A 22,967-nucleotide genomic window follows, 5' to 3' on the forward strand; every position below is an offset into this window, starting at 1 on the left:
GCCAAAGGGACAAAACAGACAAGTGAAATAAGACAAAGTAGAGAAGTAATTTTTTTTTTATGTTTATACCTTTCAGATATTGTTAACGTCTCTGAATAATGCAAAGTAAAATGATACAGGGAGGGGGGGAGGTTATTTCAGATAAGATGTTGAAGCATTTTTCCACATGTCTCTCCTTAAATTTGGAGAGGGAAGGGCAAATTTCTAAAAAGTATTTTCCTCATATTTGAGAAATTAGATAAAGCAGTTTTGTACATTCTTTTGAAGCAAAGAATTTCGGTTTAACCTTTAAATCCTCAAAAGTAAAATCCAAAGTGTCTTACTATAGTTGTGCCTATCACTAGAAAGCTCTTTCCATTTCCTTCATGTCAGAGCCATCTGTTCTCACCTATTTTACTCACAAGTATTATATGATTTCTAAACACCCAAGTGTATTAGTGTATTTTGTGTATGTGCATATGCTGGGTTCTTTTTCTTTTTTTTTTCTTTTTAAATAGTACCTAATCTAATCCATTTTTAAATCCACCAGTCAAATACTATCTTATTTTGGGGTACCTGAATACATTTCAGTATTCCTGCAGCTCCATTTAGAGGTCCATGCTTTTATAATTAATATCTTCCTGCCAATGTATTTCTTTCCTCATACATCCTAATGTGATAATATATGAAAGAATATATGATAATATCTAAATAATGAAAAAACTGGGGAAAGAATAGAAACGGAAGTCAACAGAAATATGGCTATCTGCAGAGGGGAGAAGATAACTAACTGGAACAAAATGAAAGAATTAATTCATACACTACATGTTTCCTCTACGTAAGCATTATACTAAATATCTTTTATATTAGTCATGTTGCTTTGAGACTTCTCCATGTTTCCTCTAGACATCTGCCAATGTTCGCATGGTCTCTGATGAATAAACATGCTGTGACTTGCTTCTAAGGAAACGTGTGTCATGTTCCAGGGAAAAATGACTTTTCTACTCTCAAATCAGGAAAACTACAAATCTCATTCATTAGGTACAAAGCCGCTTTTTCCTTAACGTTTCTTTTCTGAAATGTTCATATTCTCTTGAGTGCATTTCTGTGCTCAGATTAACTATCAGAAAAGAAATTGAGTTGGGGGAACACTTGTAGGAAAAAGTTACACTTCACCAAAGGGTTTTCCCACTTCAGGAGCTCAAAGAGCGCCCATGTTAAGCCTTCACTGTTTACCAAGACGAAGGTTATTTTCAGGTTCTTCCCATCTCTTGCAGAACTACCTGTTCTCATTACTATTTACCCAAACGCTTAGCAAGGTGATTATTAGCATATCTGGCAGGAAGACGTGCTCCATTTAATATTAACTCACCATGTGACAGCCCCTTCCACTCCAATCTCTCCTAAACATGTGAGGATACGAAGAAAAGTAATCGTGTTGGCGGTCTGACTCTGCGCAAGGCTTTGGCGCTAGGCTTTGGCACTATCAATTGGCCACAGACAATCAGAGGCGCGCACCCGGCCGTGTCCCGGAACTGTCATGCGGGCTGACAGCTGGCACACCTTCCTGTCGCCCTCCACCCTCTCGCAGAAAGCCCCTTCCTTACATTCACCTTGACACTGCTCACCTGCTGGGCCTCAGCCCCCGGCCAAGGAAACTGTTTTCCCCTTCCCAGGAGCTCACTAACAGGTATCGTCCGCCGCTCGCCCAGAGCCCCAACAAGGGGGCCTTTGTTACCATTTTTGCTCCCGGACTCCTTACCCAATTCCTGGCATTCAGCTGCCCTTCAGCAACTCAGAGCAGCCCCGGTAGGAAAGCAATCAAAAACTACCCAAGACCCCATCCCGGGCGGCCTCCTAGGAGGCCGGGAGGAAGCAGCCTCGTCGTCCGCGTGTCCTGCGGCGGGTGAATCTGGCCGCCGGCGGGGAGGCGACCTGCCGGCCAGGTGACCGGGTGGAGGCCCGGCTGCCCTCGCCCTCGCCCTCCCCGGTGAGCGGCGGCGTGGAGCGGCGCTCGAGGCTTACCCTGCGGGGGTCGCCGGCGGGAGCGCAGCCGGGACGTCCTGCGCGCGCTGGGCTCGGCCGTCCATCGCCCTGCGGGGCACTGCGCGGGCTCCGGCTCCGAGGCGGCGCGTCACTGCTGGAGTGGGAGAGGCCGGCGGGTCAGGGCGGGACGCACGCTTTCCCGAGGCCTGAACGGGGCTGGCCGCGCGTCAAGAGCCCGCCCGAGCCGCCCCCAGCCCTGGACCAGCCCTCCCACCTCCCGGGTGCGCTTCCACCTGCGGGCCCGGCTCCCAGCCCGCGGGCAGCGCCGCCGGCGGGTCTAGCGGCTGCCGGGAGCTGCGGCGGCTGGAGGCGGCGCTGCAGCCCCCGCCCCGTGGGGTTACTGGGTAGCCATTTGGCGCCTCTTGGGGAGGGAGCGGAGCTACCCAGGCTGGGAGGAGGAGGAGCGGGGCGAGGGGCGAGGCGCACAGGCACAGCCGCCAAGGCGGCAGCGCGATCCCGCGCTTCTCAAACAAAACGCCCTGGGAAAACTTTTCGCAAAGAGAAGTTGGGAGGGCTCCTTTCTCTTTTCCCACCCAGGGCTCCTACTTTCTTTTCAAAAGGAAACAGTGGCTCCCTGTTCTCTCCCGCGGCTTCCTCTCCCACTCTTCCCTCCCCCGGCCCGCGCGCTCGCATTCGGCTCTCAAGCCGGGACTGGGAGGAAGGGGAAAGCGGCAGCCTCTCCGCGAGCTCAGCCCAGCGCCTCCCCTACCCCGCGGGCGGGTGCCGGGCGCGATGGAGCCTCTCCCCGGGCCGGCTGACTCACCCTGCCCCATTTCCCTCCCCGGAGCCCGGGAGCTCGCAGCTGTCTCCGCCGGACTTCCACCTAGAAGTGGCGACGAGGCTCGGCGGCATCGGAGCGAGACAGGCAGCGAGCCGGAGAGAGAAACGGGGCGGGGGTGGGCGAGCACCGAGTGGTAATTTCCTTCCCCCGGGGCTTCGGGGCTTTGGGGTCCAGCTGGGGAAGCCGAACGGAAAGGAGGCTCCCGCGCAGCGTGTTCCCATTCCCACCGCTAGGGCGTCGCTTCGGGAAGCCCGGCGCGCCCCAGCCGTACAGGTGGGGAGGAAGGGAGGGTACCTGCCCTGCGAGGAGCGGAGGGGAGGACCCGGGCGCCGCGGAAGTGCCGGGAGAAACAGGCGGAACGGGGCCTGCAGCTTGCCCTCCCTGCAGTCTGACCTTCCCCATCCAGGGTGCTTCCCCCTCCCTCAACCTGACCTCTAAGGTTGCTATTCTGTTAAAAGCATGCCTGTGACACTGTGATCTTTCTAATTGGTGGCAGGTTTAAGGTTGCCCTGTCTTCAGACGTATATGTCTTTCTTTCTTTCTTTCTTTCTTTCTTTTTTTTAAGCCTGTAACAGCTGTGACCGGACAATATTATGTCTGATGACAATCTGTAAACTAGGAATCGAATGATAGGTTTTATACACCTCTTGAAAGTTTCACGGGAAGAAAGGAATCCCTTAGACACAACCGTGTACTTGTTTATACGTTTTAGTTCCCACGTGCATGCTCTTTACGTGATTCTTTACATCTGACAAACTGGTATATTTGCATACCTTTATGTTATTATATGTGCCAACTGTTGTAAGGTGCAAGCCATTTTTGATGGGTCTAAAAGCTTGCGTTCAGAAAAAATAACGTGAAATTAATTAAGAAATTAACTTTACGGTTTAAAAATTAAAATATTTCAATAAACTGTAGTAGAGAGGTTAAGTGAAAGAGCGTCCTAAAAGAGGCTCTACTGTGGTATTAGCATCATGTAACACATCTGTGTTAGCCCCTTCAACCAGTTGATCGAATAATATTTGGTAGGTAGTAAAAATTAAATTGATACTTAGGACCAATACTTTACTAAATGCTCTTTAAGGTATATATCCATTGTAGCAACCAAAAAGATTGCTGAAACGAAGTAACATACTAAATACTTAGTAATATGCTGTTTGTCTCTTATGGACAGACATCAGTATTTATTCCTTCCTGTGCATAATATATGCCTTGCAGTGTATCTCTGCGTATGAAAAGAAAAAAAAAAAGTAGCTTATTTGGATTACAATATCAGAACCATATATGAAAAAGTTCCTTTTTAATATTTTACTTAATATTAATCAAATCAGTTCATTTAAATCCATCTGGATTTTAGTTTAAACAATTTCATGAATCAGTTATGCCTCTGAATGACTAGCTTTTACAATTGCTCACACAGAGAATAGTGTAAACATTGAGTAATAGTGAAACTACTTAAAGTCTGTAGCTTTCAATCACCAGATGAAGATTAAACTTTAGTTTCAGCCTTAATTTATGGCATGCTAGTAATTTTATTAACTCCATTAGTCTAATCTGACCATAAAACCCTAGCATAATATTTCATAACCGCTGAAGGCATTTGGAGTGCTTACCCATTTTTTCTGTCCTCTTTCTGGTTTTAGGTGTAGGGGAGGATTATACTCTCCACCCCACTGAAATTAGGTATCATGATGTAACTTGCTTTAGTAAGTAAATGTGAGCAGACATGAAATGTTTCATTTCCTGGTAGAATCACTTAAGGGCCAGTGCTGGATTTTCTATGCTCTCTTCCCTTGCTGCTGCAATCATGGAAGTTTATATTAAGATGGAGGTGGCACAGGACTGAAGGATTCTGGCATGCAGTACAATAGTACAATCCTGAGCACAGCCGTCCTGGAGAGCCCAGAACCTACAACAGAATCTGCATAAAGCAAGAAATAAACTTGTGTTGGGGTAAGCTTCTAAAATATTGGAATGATTTGTTGTCCAGCATTACTTAGCCTACCTTAGATATAATTATATTTGACAACTTTCAGAATCCCTAATAGGCTAGGCTTGATGTTCTCATACGGTAGGCACTAAACTATCCCCCCTGAAGTCTGCTGGTTACATAGTTCATTAGCAAAATAGTAATCAAAGTTGCTATAAATCTTTGTACGTGATAGTGGAAAACTATCCACCCGCCCCACATCCATCCTTCCCTCTCCTTGTGATGACCTATTGCAAAATTGTCCAAGTTTCCAAGATTCTGCTCAATTTCTCTCTATTCAGAAATCTCCCTTGCCCACTCCATCAAATCATTTTTAATGCATGTGCTTAAGTGTTATATCCTCTGGAAGACTTTCTGGACTGCACATGGAGAATTAGCTCTTCCTTTTCTTAGCCCCCTTGAGATTCTGCCAGGTGGGACCAGGCCCCATGACACTTTGTTTCAGTTACTCATTTACACAAGCAAAGAGTTGGAGTGCTTAAGGGGCCACATCTTATCCTTTGTGTCCTGAAAGGACAGCGCAGAATACAGGAAGCTCTCCGCATATATTTGTGGAATGAATTACGGAGTAAGGGAATCCTTAAGGACTCCACTCCTAGGGGACTTGTAAGAGGTGAGTGGGACCTCAAGTCGCAGAAAGCCTTTTCAGTTCAGAGGGACCAGTAGACCATTTTAAACAGAACAGATAAAAGTTGAGTTTGTCCTAGTAGGGAGAGAAGATTTATTCTCCACATGGTTACCTGATGGAGTTAGTTTCAAAATCACTACTGTCTATAAAGTAAAAATATAAATTACACTTTTCATGGCTCTATGTTTGGATTTATAATTGTATTATCAAGTTATACCTTTTATTTTTATAATCAAACATTCTAGAGATTAAAAGTACAGAAATAGTGCTTTCTGGTCAATTTCAATGAGCTTTTAGCTCATTGGATTTTATACTTTGAAACTTGGACAATCATTGAACTTTTTTTCATAATAGACTTTTCAAGTAGATTATATATTCATGAATTAAATTTTATTTCAATAAAAGGAATATTTATTGAATGTCTGCAATACAAAGCATTGTGCTAGGGAAACAAAAGATGGCAAAGATATTGCCTCTGCCCTGGAGGGGCTCACAGACCACTGGGATCATCAGTAATATTTTTGTGGCACTCAACCAAATGAAAGTTAAAGGAAACTGGTCAGTAATCTGTAGGAGTCTCTACTTGTCTCCCAAAAGATAAAGTTAAATGTATTTTCAGTCCTACTTATCAAAAGAAGAAATGCCTAAGTTTAATATGCTATGTCTCTTATAAATGGCACTATATTTCTATATCATCATATACATTTCTAGGCAAAGACTCTCTTATTAACATGCATACTTTCCAGGATAAAGGTAAGGCCTGGAGAAACATGCACAGGCATGCAGATGTGTAAAATATTTAGTACAATGGGCATGCAGGAGGGCCAAGTTTTCAGTGCCCATCCAAGTTCTAAGCTGCAGATTCAGATATGTCAGCACCATGTTGTCTAAAACCCACTTTCTCCTTCCCTCTTTAAGATGTCCTTTTGTCAAAGTGAATTTCTGTTTCTGGATTATGTAATCTGTTACTGGTTGGCAGTAAATTTCTTACTCACTGGAAGAGAATAAGCCCTTTTATGGCATTAAAGTATCAGTGCAGTTAAAAATACCCTTGTGATTTAAAATTTAAACACCATTCAAATAATGGATATCTCCTCTCTTTAAAGAAAAAGGCTAAGGATGAAAAATCAATTCAAATATGTATCTATTTGACATAATACAATTAACAAACTCTTGGTGTTTAGCATTTTAATATTGTCTATTAAATTATAACTGTAACTGGGAACTACACCTCTCCTTTTATAAGTCTTGAGCTTGGTGAACTCTTAATTGCTTGTCAGTTTCCATGTATCAAAATGTACAATTTTGAGCCAGGCAGCCACTGACTCTGGCTTTCCAGGCATAAAATCTAACAAGTCTCAGCACATTTCCTTCTGGCAGGGCTTGCCACCCCCTCGCCTGCCTTTTCTCTTGGGAGGCTGAGCATGTGTGTGATTAACTAAGTACCACAGTGGTTAAGAGCTCAGCCTCTGGAGCCAGGCAGATTTGAGTTCACATCCCTGGCTTGGCTACTTACTATCTGGGTAACATTAGGAGAGTTACTGTTCCTGGTAAAGAAAAAAAATACCAGTGCAGATAAAATCAGTGTCCAAGGAGGGTAATGGAGATCCTTTTCTTAAGAATGTTACAAATGGGAGCCACCTGTGTCTTGGTTAAGGCTCCATTTATGAAGCAGAAATCTTCCTGCTCCAAGCTGAGAGTTCTGGCTTTTTGTGCTTTTGATGATCTTGATCAAGTGACTCAACTGGGGAATCTTCAATTTCCTTATTGCTATAATGAGTCTATAAATATTCCATGGTCTTTGAGTTCTTTTTGTCTCTATCTATGCTGAGTAATCAAGCTCACTGTGTCAAAAACTATTGGATTTTTATATGTGGATGATTAATAACAAGACTTCGCATTGTAACACCTGAAAAACGCTTTCCTTTACTGACTCTACCTTGAGCCTTTCAAGAGCTTGCAGAGTCAGTCCTATCCCTACTTTACAGTTCTGAGAACTGAAGCAAGTGACTTGCCTGAAGCTGCAATACTAGTGAAGTAGCAAAACTAGGATCAAAAATTACTTCTTCTGGTTTCTATTTTTAAATTTTTTAGTGACACTACAGCTACCTTGCTGCAAGGATAGCACTTAAAAAAAAAAAAGTTCTACCACAGCAAATTAATGTTATTATGTAAACAACATGTTGAACATCTTTTCCCATCTCTGAACTCTAGGTCAGCTTTGAAGGTACTGGCTACCTAAACATGCCTCGTCCCAAAGGACCCATTTTAGTCTGGGGAGACTTTGAGATTGTGGATGTTTCCGGTTTCATCCAAGGAATATGAAGGTCTGGGAGGCAAAACAAAAATTCAAGGATGATCAGAAATTCAGATACATTCTGGAGTGAGCTACCCTTGACCAAACAAAGAACAAAGTTGCTATAAAATATAAAATCTAGTTATTAATAATCCATGTTCTCCTGTAGGATCACAGAACCACTCAAGACACTCTGAAAACTGTACAAAATGGGAGTAAGTTGAAATAGATCCCTCTGTGGTCTTATCAAAAGCCATCCTGTGAAAGATTTTCAGCTAAATTAATTATACTACGTATTTTCCTCTACTTACAGGAAAAAAAAAAAATCTATTTGGGAACATGAAAGGCAGCCAGACAAGGAAAAGAAATCACAAAATGTATATTTAGGATACTGATATTATGATAGAAAACACTCACTACCAAACTCCATCTCATGTATAGAGATTATCACACATATCAGGTATTTTTTTTTAATTTCTTTGAACATTAATTATTGGCTATTTTAGCTATTTCACCCTGGTGACTGAAATAGAAGTGGAAAGATGATAGGAAAGCAGAAAAGGATGGAGTTATAAACTGACTGTATGTATGTGAGTGTGTCAACTTTGAGTCTTTTTTTTAAGCTTATTTAGTAAATGGAAAAAAGAATACCTATTTCACTAACAGACTTAGCAGAATGTCTCGCATATAGAGGGCACGCAGAAGCAGCTCTAGCCATACTAGTCTAAGTCTGCAATTAAAAAAGGTACTAGAAGGAGCTTTGCAAATCACTGTTGACCAAACTAAAAAATTTTCTCCTGGGCTTATAGTATTATCAGACATCACAAGACAAGTAGGTAGAAGATAAGACTACTTGAATAAAGTGATTTTCTTATTTGGTATGTTTTTATATGATGACATATTTACAGGGATAATAATATATATTTTCTAGATCTTTACAATTTTTTGTTGTAATAAATGAAGTGGATGACTGGTCAGAAAGGAACAAATATTCTCATACAGAGATCTAGGAATGTTCTAAGTAAATAAAGAGTTATTTTTGGAATGAAAAAACATAAAAGTGGGATTAAGATATTCTTTCTGAGGGTGCTAATGAAAATGATATACAAATCATTTTTAACATCTTAATTCTCTGATACATAGGAACTATTTATTATAATCAGTGGCCTTTTCTTTGGAATATTACTAAAACATGGTTTTACATCTGGCAAATGTAAGGCTACTTTTCTCTCTATATATTTTGATTTAAATTAAGTGTTGCCTCATAGCTCTGGGCATGATTCTTACGCATGTTATAAATTTTGCAATCTGTTAATGCATAGAACAAGATGAGCTATTGCTAACACTACTATTTCAACACCCAAGAGCTTCCTTCCAATTCTTTCTGAAATATCTCACCTTTTTTTTTTTTTTATCCCTAACGTTAGAGGAGGTTAAGGAATTTACGAGTAAGTTGGTAGAACATGGTAATGGTAGTTTTGGAATACAATCCTTCCGTTTAAATTTTAAAGTCAAGTCAATTCAGTGAAGCTAGTAATTTTATAATTATCATAGTTTTATTAGTGGGAGTTCATAATCCCATATCTGAAGGAAAATTTAGAAAATAATTTTGTAATTTTTAGCTTGTCCATCAGTAAGATGGTGATAAATTAGTATGATATTCTATGTTACAAGGTTTGAATTATGAATAAACATTTTTTAAAGGTCTAACTGTGATAGGGATCATACAATGTTAAATCTGAGAAAGACTTTAGAGATTGTCCACTCAAGCCACCCATTACATTTATTAGAAAACTGAGACATAAATTGGGCTGTCAGATTTAGCAGGATGCCCAGTTAAATTTGAATTTCAGATAAACAAAAGATAATTTTTGGCATAAGTATGTCCTATGCAATATTTAATTATACTAAATAATTATTTGTTGTCCATTTGAAATTCCAGTTTAACTGGGTATCCTATGTTTTATCCAGCAACCCTACCCACAGAAGTATCATAATTCTTTTCTTTTTGTTTTTTTGGGGTTTTTTTGGCCATGCCACGCAGCATTCAGGATCTTAGTTCCCTGACCAGGGATTAAACCTGTGCCCCCTGAAGTGGAGTCCTAACCACTGGACCACCAGGGAATTCTATAATTCTTTTCAAAGGGTATACAGTTAACTATACACTGATGAAGGAATAGAATCTGAACAATTAAGGGGTTTATAGAAAACTCTTACAAAGGATTAAGTTCTATAGTAGAATGTTTTAGAAAAGCAAAATAACCTTATGTCATAACCATAATTTTATAGGAAACTGAAAACAATCGAATCATTTAAAATGGAAACCTTCAAATCTATTGACTCTAGTTATCAAGTTCTGAATTGCTTTATTCTCTTAGAATCTGAAAAGTTCTCACATTTAAAAATCAGAGTTTCTTTTTTTTAATTTTTGCTAAGACAAGAGTAGCTCAACTGGTCCTCACTGTTAACCAGAACTGAATACCACCTATTCCTCTAAGCATGTTTTCTGAATTTGTCTAGTCAATGATTAAAGTAATTTTTAAGTGTCGTGAAATCTTAGTTATGAAAAACTAAGAATTAGAATAATTTAGTATCTTATAGCTCTAGTCCAATCTAAACTTGATGTTTTAGATTGTTATCCCTTATTTTATAATATATTTTTATCATCACAAGCTACCTTTATTCATTTTTGTGTGTAACTTATAACAAATCCAAGACTTAAATAGAACTGACATGTTGTATATTAACCAGCCTCAGCTACAGAGAGGTAGACAGGAGTGTCGCATGGGGGCTTCCTGGAAACTGAGGCAGGGCTCTTGAGTTGCCTTATGTAGTGAGGGCATGTGCCCCAAAGTTCTTACTTAGGCTTCTCCATTTCTCCTTGAGTAAATTTATCCTTTTCATATAAATCTCTAATCATCTCACATAAGTTTTCAAAATTATCGACATAAAGTTGATAATATCCTATTTGTTTAGTCTTGAAAAAAACTAGTTAAGTTGCATTTTTTTCATTCCAGATGTGTTTATTTGTCTTCCCTCTTTTATTCTTGTTAATCTTGCCAGAGGTATGTCAGTTTTATAAGACTTCTAAAATAATCAACTTTTGGCTTTGTTGATCCCCATTGCATATTTACTTCCAAAATTTTTTTCCAAAATTTTTAAATGTAATGCATTGCTCTGTGAAGTGGTTCCTGGGAAAAGGTCAAATTGGGGTTAGAAGTCAATTTATCAGGCATGTTATAGAGATGATACCTGCCCTGAGTGGGAAGTTGGACCCATGTTTTAGATACCCTCCAAATCTAAGAATCTTTGTTTTTGAGAGCTGTGTTATTTAGCAAGACTAGTAGTTGTAGCTAACTCCAAATTATCATTTTTTAAAATAAAAGTACTCCTTAGAAATATGAAATAAGAAAACATGGTAAAAAAAAATAAAAGATTTTATAGAGAACAAACTAGTGGTTACCGGTGGGGAGAGGGAGGAGGAGGGGTAGGGGCAATATAGGAGTAGGGGAGTAAGAGGTAAAAACTATTATGTATAAAATAAGCTACAAGGATATATGGTAGAACACGGGGAATATAGCCAGTATTTTATAATAACCCTAAATGGAGTATAATGTTTAAAAATTGTGAATCCCTATATTGTACACCTGTAACTTACATAATATTGTACAGCAACTATACGTTAATTTAAAAAATAATAAAATAAATAAAAATAACAGGTCCTAAAATTCTGTAAAAGATTTTATTAAGAATGCACACTACAGGGCTTCCCTGGTGGCGCAGTGGTTGAGAATCTGCCTGCCAATGCAGGGGACACGGGTTCGAGCCCTGGTCTGGGAAGATCCCACATGCCACGGAGCAACTGGGCCCGTGAGCCACAACCACTGAGCCTGTGCGTCTGGAGCCTGTGCTCTGCAACAAGAGAGGCCGCGATAGTAGGAGGTCTGCACACCGCGATGAAGAGTGGCCCCCGCTTGCCACAACTAGAGAAAGCCCTCACACAGAAACAAACAAACACCCAACACAGCCAAAAATAAATATAAAAATAAATTAAAAAAAAAAAAGAATGCACACTACAACACATGGTACCTTTTAGCAAGCCATAAAGAAAGAAAATCTCATGCTAATATTATAATAATAATACATTTGATATTTGTTATATTTACTTATAATGTGGTAAAGAGCTCTATATATTTTAAAGATATAATTAATTCTTGCAACATGCTTATAAGGCAAAGAGAGGGCATAATTATTCTTGTTTTAAAGATGAATAAATGCAGCTCAAATTTATTGTGGGATTACCTTGCGGCCATACAAATTAGTGGAAGAGTAGTGCTTGAGTCTCCACATTTCAGTAAAGAACACAGAACATTCATGTATCTTAATACCAGGAACTATTTTTAAATTACTTATGGAATATAATATTATTTTCAGTTATTTTAACATTAGATTAAGATTATTATAATTAATAATAATAATATTAGATCATTGTAAAAATGATAAAATAGAGTAAAAAATGAATTGGAATGTCTTTCAAATTTCTTTTATAAAAGTAATCAGGGGGCTTCCCTGGTGGCACAGTGGTTGAGAATCTGCCTGCTAATGCAGGGGACACGGGTTCGAGCCCTGGTCTGGGAAGATCCCACATGCCACGGAGCAACTAGGCCCGTGAGCCACAACTACCGAGCCTGCGTGTCTGGAGCCTGTGCTCCGCAACAGGAGAGGCCACGATAGTGAGAGGCCCACGCACGGCGATGAAGAGTGGCCCCCGCTTGCCGCAACTAGAGGAAGCCCTCGCACAGAAACGAAGACCCAACACAGCCAAAAAATAAATAAATAAATAAATAATAATTAAAAAAAAAAGTAATCAGTCATGGGACTTCCTTGGTGGCACAGTGGTTAAGAATCCGCCTGCCAATGCAGGAGACACGGGTCTGATCCTTGGTCCAGGAAGATCCCACATGCCAACCCATGAGCCACAACTACTGAGCCTGTGCTCTAGAGCCTGCAAGCCACAACTACTGAGCCCTCGTGCCACAACTACAGAAGCCCGTGTGCCCAAAACCAGTGCTCTGCAACAAGAGCAACCACCGCAATGAGAAGCATGTGCACCGCAACAAAGATTAGCCCCTGCTTGCCACAGCTAGAGAAAGTCTGCGCACAGCAATGAAGACCCAACGCAGCCAAAAATAAATAAATAAATAAATTTATTTTTTTAAAAAAGTAATCAGTCATGCCAGGATGGCATTATCCAAAAGTACTATTTTATAAAAAAAAGTATAATATACAGATATAGTGTTTTAAACCTTAAAATAGATCTCAAAATCAACTATTTTCAGATCCTTTAAGAAAGGATTCTTCTTTAAAAAGAATTCATCAAAACGCTGTTCACTTTTGTCATATAGTCTACATAAGTAGATAGCACATTTAGATGAACAATATTTTTCTATAATTATTTTAACTCGTTTACTAAAGCTATCTTTATCAGGTAAAAGCTCCTAGGAGATGATATTAAGTATCTAGTACTTCTGGGGGATTTGGTTACTAAATGTGGATAGATTGAGAAGCTGTTAAAACAACAGCTGTATAGTGAATGGGAATATTTGCAGAGTCTGGTAATTATTTTTATGTTATTTGTAATATACACTTATTTAGTATTATAAATTTTGTTTAATTTATACATTTCATGTGATTTATACCTTTAAGTATTATAACAGTATTATACATTTACTATTTAGCATTATACATTTACTGTTTACTTACATTTATTTATACCTATTTATTTACATTTACTATTTAGGTATTTAATAAAACTATATTAATGAAAATTAATATCCAGACCTAAACAAAATATATTATGTGGTATTTGATAAATGCCTACTATAATGATTTACACCAATAAATAATATCAAGATTCACATATAATCTTGACAAAAATCCTAAAGGACTTCCTTTAGTCTAATCCCCATTTTGACTCTCCAAGAGGTTAAGATTCCATGCCCAAACTCCCAGTTTAAGGGGCAGAGCCAATATTCAAATATAAATTCAAAATGTTTAATTTATCATTGGCTACTAATTATGTTAATAAAATCCTGCTCAAAGCAGAGGTTAAAGAAGTATATAGATAAAGCTAAATTATGGAGTTCGATAATTGTGACATTTCTAGGATCTGATCTTTATCAATGGCAGAGAATTTTTTACTGGCTGAGCTGCATAATCACTTGGTATACATGTTACAAATATTGATTCCTAGCCTTCTGATGCTCTCCCACCCTGCCCTTCCAGCCCAACTATAAAATATACCTCAAAATATGAGAACCTTTGAGGTGAGCCAGTAATAAAAAAGAAAAAAAAAAACCTTTTATTGCCCTTCATTTGTCTCTACTGAGACAAGAATCGGGGGGGTATATTGAGTACTTGTGAGATTCCTGACTATACATAGAAATTCTTAAGGATGTCAGTATCCCCAGTGCTTAGCCCAGAGTTTGGTGTGCATCAGGTCCATCATACATTTATTGAATTGATAAAGTGAAAAAATAAAAAATAAAACCAGGTTCCTGCCTTCTAGCAGCTTGCTCCCTTTCCTGGATGTGGATACACGTATACACATGAAGCCACAGCAGTACACAAATATATCCCTGTATGCAAACAGGTGACTCAGAAAGCAAGTGCTTCAGAAGTTCTGAGTTGGAAGAAATCTGTGGAAGGCTTTGTTAAAGAGAGAAGCTGGATAGATGTAAATTTGGACAGATAAAATATAGATGCAAAAGTATTCCTCACTGTGGAAGCAGCTTGGCCTAATGTGTGGCAACTGGAATAAACTCCCAATTTGAGGGACTTCCCTGGCGGTCCAGCGGTTAAGACTCCGTGCTTCCAATGCTGGTGGGTGCGGGTTCGATGCCTGGTCGGGGAACTAAGATCCCACATGACGCGCGGAGTCGCCAAAAAAAAAAGACTCTCAATTTGAGCGACAACATGGACCCCATCTAGAAGGGCATTTGCTGTTAGAAAACTAAAGAACAGAGAACAGAGTGTTGTCAAAACTAAGAACTTTGAATTCAATGGTAGGATGTGTATATCACATAAGAGGCCAACTTCCTTTGATAAGTGATAATTTTAAAAATGTGTAACAACTGAGCGAATATTCAGGAGACAGTCTGAAGAGTTTTACACATAACCAAGAGAGGACAAAGGGAAATTGCTGGCTTCCCAAAGCAGGCTTTTGGGGAGAGAGTAAAATGATGTTATCCTTTTTATCTGTGTCCACTAATGTTTAGAAGTGGTGAGACAAAATTCAGAATTTTGTCATGTCTAATGAGTTTTCATTGCTATGAAAGTCTTGGTTGAAATGAAAAGAAAGTACTCTTTAAAGTGCCTTAAAATAGAAATTGATGTGCTCCATAGTGTTTTTGAACCTCACACTCTCTGGGTCTTTCCTCATCTCAATGTCTCTGTGAGTGATAACATTTGCTGTTTTATTTCTCATCTCTGGATAGCCATTGACTGCTACCTAAGCGAACTACTCCATAAGATGACCCTCAGGAGGCACAAATTCACATTTTCTTTACCACAAGATATTAAAAACTAGCCATGTAGACTCTGCAAAGCTTTTCTCTCTTGAAATTGAAATGAACTTGAGGTTAAGACAGGCAGTAGCCTGCCTGTATTAGTTTCTGACTCAGGTTATACAATGATTCCCAGGGGGAAAAGTTTAAGGAAAGAAAGTGAACCCATTTTCACAAAAGTCTTTACTTCTTGGCTAGCACTGTCTTACCATATTTGAAAACCTGGAAAAAATAATGGAGAATTTTCACTTAAGACATTTCTATTTAACTAATTTTGTAAGTCACAGCTGTGATTCTATTAAAGAACACAGACTTGTCCTCCTTGGCCAGCTCTGTGCTCAAGGATTGTGGCTGCCCTCAGAGGACTCTGGTTCGGCACTTGAAAGAGTTGCTTGTAGAAACACACAGCTCTGATGCAACCCTGAACAATACGAATGCATAATGAATTGTAATAGATAGTGCCAGACAGCACTGGGAAGGACAAAACTCTAAAAAGATTATTTAAATCTTCCAAGTTGGCTTCTTTGCAGTCACTTTTTAAGCAGTCTTTTGGATTTCTTCAAACAAACAATCTCAAGTCTTGTATCTTCTACAGAGAAGCCAAGAAAACAATAGCAACTAATTACCATATATTTGACTTACCAGATTCCAGACACTGTATTAAGCACTTTGTAGACATTATTTAAGAGTCTTAAAAACACAGTGTGGTAAATATTATTACCTTCTATTTACTGATGAGAAAACTCATAATTATCATTGCAAAAAAGCACTTCACAATATTATAGTATAATAAGGATGAGCCACTAGTATCTTTTTCACAAATGTAATGTGGGTAGCACAGCACTATAATAGGCTCTTATGAGATGATGCTATTGATTTTCTATATAAATAGTAATATTGACTCAGAGCATTTCACACCCAAGAGAAGAAGGCCATGGCCCATGACAGACAAATAAAGGACAGGTCCTTCACTAGTCTTTTTCATCTCTGTCTCACACTCATTCAAATGTATTTTTATCAAATATCCATGATTGCCTTTACATAAGATATTTAAATAAAGGAAGCATTTTCAGACAAAATGGAAATGAATGACATTTGTTCTTTTCCACCTTCTTTTTAAATTAAATATGTAATTGAACTTTTATTGTGTAATTATGGGCTTAATGCCCTCAGGTAAATTTCAAGCTGTCTAATTTTTACTGGACATACCGCACACTTTTACCGTAGGGTAAGTTTAAAGATTGTCCAAAGAAAAATATCTGAGAGGTCTCTATTTGCATTGATTTATTACTCAAATTGTTGATCTTTATTCGAGAAAGGCCTAGTCTTTTTGAACTACCACATAAGATAGAGGTTTATTGGACTTCTGTTACCAAGATTTGTCTCTAATTTCATTCACTGGTCTCAATACTGGACCCGTACAATTATAGGAAATTATGTCCTTTTATTTTGTAGTTATATTCATAGATTTCTTCCTAATACAAACAAAAAGCCATGTAGATACCTTCTCTTTCAGTTGTAATTTTTATTTTTCTTTTAATTGTTATTTTCATTAACGAAATGAGTAATATTAATCATTCTTCTCGTTAAAAAAAGTAACATTCACTCAAGAAAAAAAATGCATAAATGACTAGTACAATCATTTTATAAACATATGAGACAGGAGTTTTCCTTCTTTGAGAGAGATTATAATAACTTTTCTCTATGTTGTACTGCAGCACATGAGGTATTTATCTACTATCTATTTTAGAGAACAAAGTTGTATAACTATTGTTTTATATTTACTGTTGTATACTTAGTAAATGAGCAAAAGTGTCTAGCTCCCAAGATTAGTCATAAAACTAAGAATAAAATTAAGCTAGTGGGGGCTTCCCTGGTGGCGCAGTGGTTGAGAATCTGCCTGCCGATGCAGGGGACACGGGTTCGAGCCCTGGTCTGGGAAGATCCCACATGCCTCGGAGCGACTGGGCCCGTGAGCCACAACTACTGAGCCTGCGCGTCTGGAGCCTGTGCTCCACAACAGGAGAGGCCGCGACAGTGAGAGGCCCGCACACCGCGATGAAGAGTGGCCCCCGCTTGCCACAACTAGAGAAAGCCCTCGCACAGAAACAAAGACCCAACACAGCCAAAAATAAAATAAATAAATAAATAATAATAAAATTTAAAAAAAAACTAAGTTAGTGATAGATTCAGGTAGACGCTTCTGACTAAAGTTTAATACCCTGTACTTCTGCCATCTGAAATATCTCCCTCCACCAAAAGATTCTTGCTGGATGCAAGGTACACGTTAAAATGAATCACAGTCATGCCACTACTGATTTGTACCTGCCAATTTATGATTACTGGTATTTAACATAATTATGAATAATCATGATTCAGAATATGAAAAGTCACGCAAGGAAAACAGGCCAATTGTGATATGTATCATATGTAACCAAGACAACCAGTCTTGTTTGCCTTCTGGTTATAAAAATGTTTACTCCATAAATGACTCTAATACAGCCAACAGCTAACCCTTGGATAACTTTAACTGTAGTTTGGGATAATACTCTCCCCTATAACAATTATCAACATTGTTTAGTTATTAGCTTACTTCTTGCGGAAATAAAACTGGAGATTCCATTCAGCCAAAACCAGGCAACTAACTTATACCATATATGTTTATAATATATTTACATATAGACTACATATGGCATATAAGCATATACCTGCAACTTTTAGGCCCTTTATCCTGGTTTAAACTCAATTTTTTATTCTATCTTGTAACAAGAAGAACAACAAACAGCATGAGAAGGTGACTTACAGTCAGATAACTGCTATCTCTTAGGACTGGTGACTATGTAACTGTGCTGTTACATATAAAGATGAAGTAATCAACAAACAATGAAGCAAAAACAGTCACTGGAAAACTATCTTTCAGATTAGATGGCTTAAAGCTCCTTGTGTATCTCAGGGTCTTTTTAATGTTAATTCTTGTACATTTATATAAAAATAGGTATAAAATAAACCTAATAGCAGTAGGGTTAATCACTCTCTCATAAACTAAATACTCCCTGAAGTCTTCTGCTCCTTCTCTGTGATCCCAGACCTGGCCCTTGGTAGGGTAGAAGAATTCATTGTCTAGGACACAAAAGAGAAAAATCGATTCTGTACTCCTACAAAATCACCCCTTCCCATATTTTCCACTCTTTGGTCTCCCTCCATCAGCTTCATTCCAATCTCCTTCAGCTACAGAGAGCCTGTAATTTAATTCCTATTAGACTATAAAGGATGCTGGACACTTAAACACCTGTAACAAAAATACTATATTTGACATAATACATCAATGTATTTTCCTGCTTAGTCATCTTCAGAGCCTGGTGATGCAGCAGCTTGCTTTTTGAGCACATGCCTCATATGCCCAGATCTTAAGCTTTCTTCCACTGAGTAGACAAACACAACACCTAGCATTAAGGCTAAGCCAACAGGATAAGTGATCCTTGAAGAAATAGGCTGTGACTAAATTGAAGTGCTTGCAGAGAGGAAGGGCAAGTAGAAAATAGCTTTTCCAGTCTAAGGGAATGGGTAAGAAAAACTGACAGAGCCAGAGGGACAAGGTCAGATCTGTGCGTCCTCATCTCCCCTCATCAAAGGTGGAAAGTCCAGAAAAAGGAATGTATTAGAAACACTCAGAGAAGTGTAAGATAACCTGGGAACACAAAAGTGTGTGGCCTGCATCCTGAGGCTTCTGGTAGGAGCCAGCTTGTTGACATACAAATACGGTGCAATGGTGAAAAGGATGGGTGAAGAGGATTGGTGAGGAAAGTAAGATCAACATGGCACTCCTGTCATGCCCTCTTCCTTGGCTAGGAGCTCTTGGAAGGTGTTGAGAGATCCAGGGGGCTAATATAGGCTGGCCTGGAGCCTGGACCGAGCGCTAGTGTGTGAGGATGCCTCAAATGCAATAAGCATCCCGTTGCATCATAGTGGTAACAAGTGCAGGAATCATTCTGACCCAGTAGGATCCAGAAGACTGCACATGTATAGATCACTGGCACCATTGTCCCTTTCCCTCACAAGTTCACATAAGCCCCTACATGTCCAGAAGCCACACTGTAGAGATAGAAATCTAAAAAGCTGAACATTTACTTGAAAGAAACTGAATCATTTAAAGTGATACATGGGGCAGCATGGTGACTTCATCACCTCTTGCCGTGCCACTCACAGGGGGGAGCTCATGAGGACTAGAATGATTCAGCCATCCTTGTATTGAGCACACAGAAGCATCGAATAGAATACTTTTATTCTTCACAGGGCAGTAAAAGGGATGATCAACCACTGCTTGCTTCAGTCTGGAGAGAGAAAAGAAAAGAGTGAGGAAGTTGGTACGCAACCTTCTGATTCTGTGTAGTTGTTTCCGCGCTCACCCTCTTTTTTTTAACTGTCCTCTTTCAACCTGACATGGTTTGGCTGGCTGTAAACTGGCAGAGGTTTGGCTGACGAAGCAAGGGTGGCTCTCTTTGATGTCTTTGGTTGTTAAAGTTTTTTTAGTTAAGAAACAGTCCAGCAGCTGCTGGCTTCTTACCAAAAAACCAAACCACAAAACCAAATGCCATTTTTCAACAACTGTATGAATCATTCCTTTTACCTTTTCATTCTAACCTCTGTCTGAAGCTAGTTTTTGTTCTCTTATATTGCTTTTCCCTTTTAAAAAAAATATGGCACCTATAAAAACTTGCCTGGGCAAAAGGAGGGAGGGAGATGTATTACAATTAGTTCTAATTAACCAGGCCCCCCCTCGCAGAAAAATCGGTAAAGAAATAGATGATATGTACAATACTATAATCCATTAAGACCTAATTGATATTTATAGACCAGTAGACCCAACAAGTGCAGAATACACATTTTCAAGTGCATGTGGTATATTCACCGGTATAAAGCATTTGCTGAGCTATGAAACGAACCTCAGTATATTTAAAAGATTTGCAATCATACAGAGTATACGCTCTAACTGCAATGAAGTCAAACTAGAAATTAGTGACAAGATATTTAGAGAAAATCTTAAGTACTTGGAAATGAACACACTTCCAAATAGTTCAGAGGTGAAAAATCACTAGGGAAATTAGAAAATGATTCAAACTTTATGTTAATGAAAATAAGTCATATGAATATTTGTTGAACGCTGCTAACATAGTGCTTATGGGAAATTAACATTGTTACCTACTGTTGCATAACTTAGGGTGACTGATTGTCATCAGGTTTGTTGTTTTTTGTTTTTTTTTAATTAATTTATTATTTATTTTTGGCTGTGTTGGGTCTTTGTTTCTGTGCGCGGGCTTTCTTTAGTTGTGGCGAGCGGGGGCTACTCTTCGTTGTGGTGCGCGGGCTTCTCATTGCGGTGGCTTCTCTTGTTGCGGAGCACGGGCTCTAGGCGAGAGGGCTCAGTAGTTGTGGCTCTAGGGCTCTAGAGCACAGGCTCAGTAGCTGTGGCGCACGGGCTTAGTTGCTCCGCGTCATGTGGGATCTTCCTAGACCAGGGCTCGAACCCGTGTCTCCTGCATTGGCAGGTGGATTCTTAAACTCTGCGCCACCAGGGAAGTCCCTGTCATCAGATTTTTCAAAGGTTAGCCACTTTCTCTAATTTAGAGAAAAATGTTAGTGGAAATGTAGGCAAATCTTGAGAATGTACGTAATGTGCATGTAAAAGGGATTTTTAAAGTAAATACTAGGATTAAATGTGTTGTAACAACATTTGGGGATACATTTTCTTCAGTGTTTAAGTATCTCTGAAATGTTGCTATAAATCAATGAAAAATGTGATATTATACCCAGATGTTTGTTTTTGGTGAGCATTTAATGGAATTCACCTAATGCATAAAGCAAAGTTAAATTTACGATATACAGATGAAAAAACTTACCTATTTATATAGCACCTAGTTTATTGATATTGTTTGGTAGAAACATCCCCATAGAGCTAGTGCTTTTTACATTCTAAATATTCACAGCACAAATTGAAACAGTGAAAGTATTGTGCAGATGGAAATTCATTCGTTTAGACACTGGATTGAACTGAAGGGGAAACTAGATAGATTTTTCTGGGTGTAATAATTAGTAAATGTCAGTAATTTTTATAAATACACAGTGGCTTTGTAGGGCTTTTAGGGTACCTAGAATATTTTTCTTTGTGCTTTCTGATATTTGAGTTCACAGATTATTAGTATCATTTGTTAAGCAGAGAGGGGATTTGGACATGTGCACAGGGCTTTTTATGCAGCTTCATTAGCTAAATTACAACCAGAATGTCCTTTTTCAATATTTAACATTGATATTTTTCTCCTCTATAAACCCAGGTCAAACCTTACCTCCTTCAGGCAGCCTTCATTAAAATCCACTCCCGATCCCCAAACATAGGAGCTCTTACCTTCCTGTTAGCTGCCTAGTCTCTTAGTTTATTATGCGTGGTCCTGTCTTTATTTGTACTTCCCATATTCCTTTCTGATATACATGCCCTTGATGTGAGGCACTCAGAATACCTATCATGGTGATTTGTACTTAGTAAGTGCTAACAATACTTGTGAATAAATAACAAATATAATAATATAGATGACTAACCTTTACTGACTTTTCCCTATAAGAAAAAGATCCAAGAAATGGAGGTAACAGACTTCCTATAGTTTGTTCTTATCAACCCTAAAGAGAGGTTGAGTTTTGTGGCTGCAGTGTTCCATGAGAGCATCCTCTGACCCCATGATTCCTTGATGCCAGCTTGAGAAGTACGCTTAGAGTTTAACTAATACATACATGGTATAGTGGAGGGCTCACCAAAATGCAAGGAAGAATGGTTTTCACATTTTTAAATAATTGAAAAATACCAAAAGAAAAATAGTATTGTGTGATGTGTGAAAATTATATATAATTAAGATTTTGATGTCCTTAAAGGGTTTTTGGAACAGATCCACACTTATTTGTTTGCATATTGTTTATGGCTGCGTTCATGGGAAATGAAGTCAAATAGTTGCTATAACAGAAACTGTATGATTCACAAAGCCAAAAATGTTCACTATCTGGCTCTTTTCAGAAAAGTTTGCCAAGCCCTGGTATAGTGAATTATCATGTCAGTATGGCACATCAAGTTTTCTCTTTAACATTTATATTGTGTGAATCTGATAAAAAACAAATCTCATAGGCAGAATGGTTTGGAATATACTTTTCTGGGGAAAGACAGTGAACATATCCGATGCTGCATATATTTTACAAGGCTATAGATTCTACCTCGCATGGATCACTTTGTTTCATGACCTCTGACTTCACAGTGAATTTTGGATAGCAGTCATAAAAATACAGGATATAAAACTGTAGGTGGATTTGTGTAATTTCATCAGCACTGTTTGAGTAATAATTTACTGTTGACTATGCTACTGAGAGTAATTAATAAACAAAGATGACACATATTTTGAAGCACCTCTTACTTTGTAAGCTCTCAATAAATAAGAGCAATTCAACCATTTTAAAAGCCCTTAAAAATAATACAACAGTATTTGTTCTACCCTAATGTAGGGCATTTTGTGCTCTGTGGATGATGTGGAGGGATAATACAATTGTGAATTAAAAATGGGAGACACAGACAAGAAAAGAAGGGAACGAGGACTACAAAATAGGAGTTTGGGGGGCAACATTTTTTCCTTTTAACAAAGAAGCTAGTC

General features: G+C 38.8%; 1 protein-coding gene and 1 long non-coding RNA gene across 3 annotated transcripts in view; one reads left to right on the top strand and one right to left on the bottom strand.

Moving 5' to 3' along the window:
- Window positions 1-2,892, bottom strand: part of COBLL1 (cordon-bleu WH2 repeat protein like 1) — a 147,916-nt gene extending 145,024 nt beyond the window's left edge. The window contains 3 exon segments of the mRNA XM_082464913.1: window positions 2,005-2,119; window positions 2,789-2,861; window positions 2,863-2,892. Of these exon segments, the coding sequence (XP_082321039.1) occupies window positions 2,005-2,119; window positions 2,789-2,861; window positions 2,863-2,877 (203 nt within the window). The 5' untranslated portion in view covers window positions 2,878-2,892.
- Window positions 2,893-3,099: 207 nt separating this feature from the next.
- Window positions 3,100-22,967, top strand: part of LOC309662434 — a 48,495-nt gene continuing 28,627 nt past the window's right edge. For both annotated transcript variants that reach the window (XR_014264676.1, XR_014264677.1), the window contains exon 1: window positions 3,100-8,180. This is a non-coding gene — a long non-coding RNA (uncharacterized lncRNA). The remainder of the gene's footprint in view (window positions 8,181-22,967) is intronic.

This window comes from Balaenoptera physalus, assembly GCF_965194825.1.
Source record: "Balaenoptera physalus genome assembly, chromosome: 6".
In the NCBI taxonomy this organism is placed as follows: domain Eukaryota; kingdom Metazoa; phylum Chordata; class Mammalia; order Artiodactyla; family Balaenopteridae; genus Balaenoptera; species Balaenoptera physalus.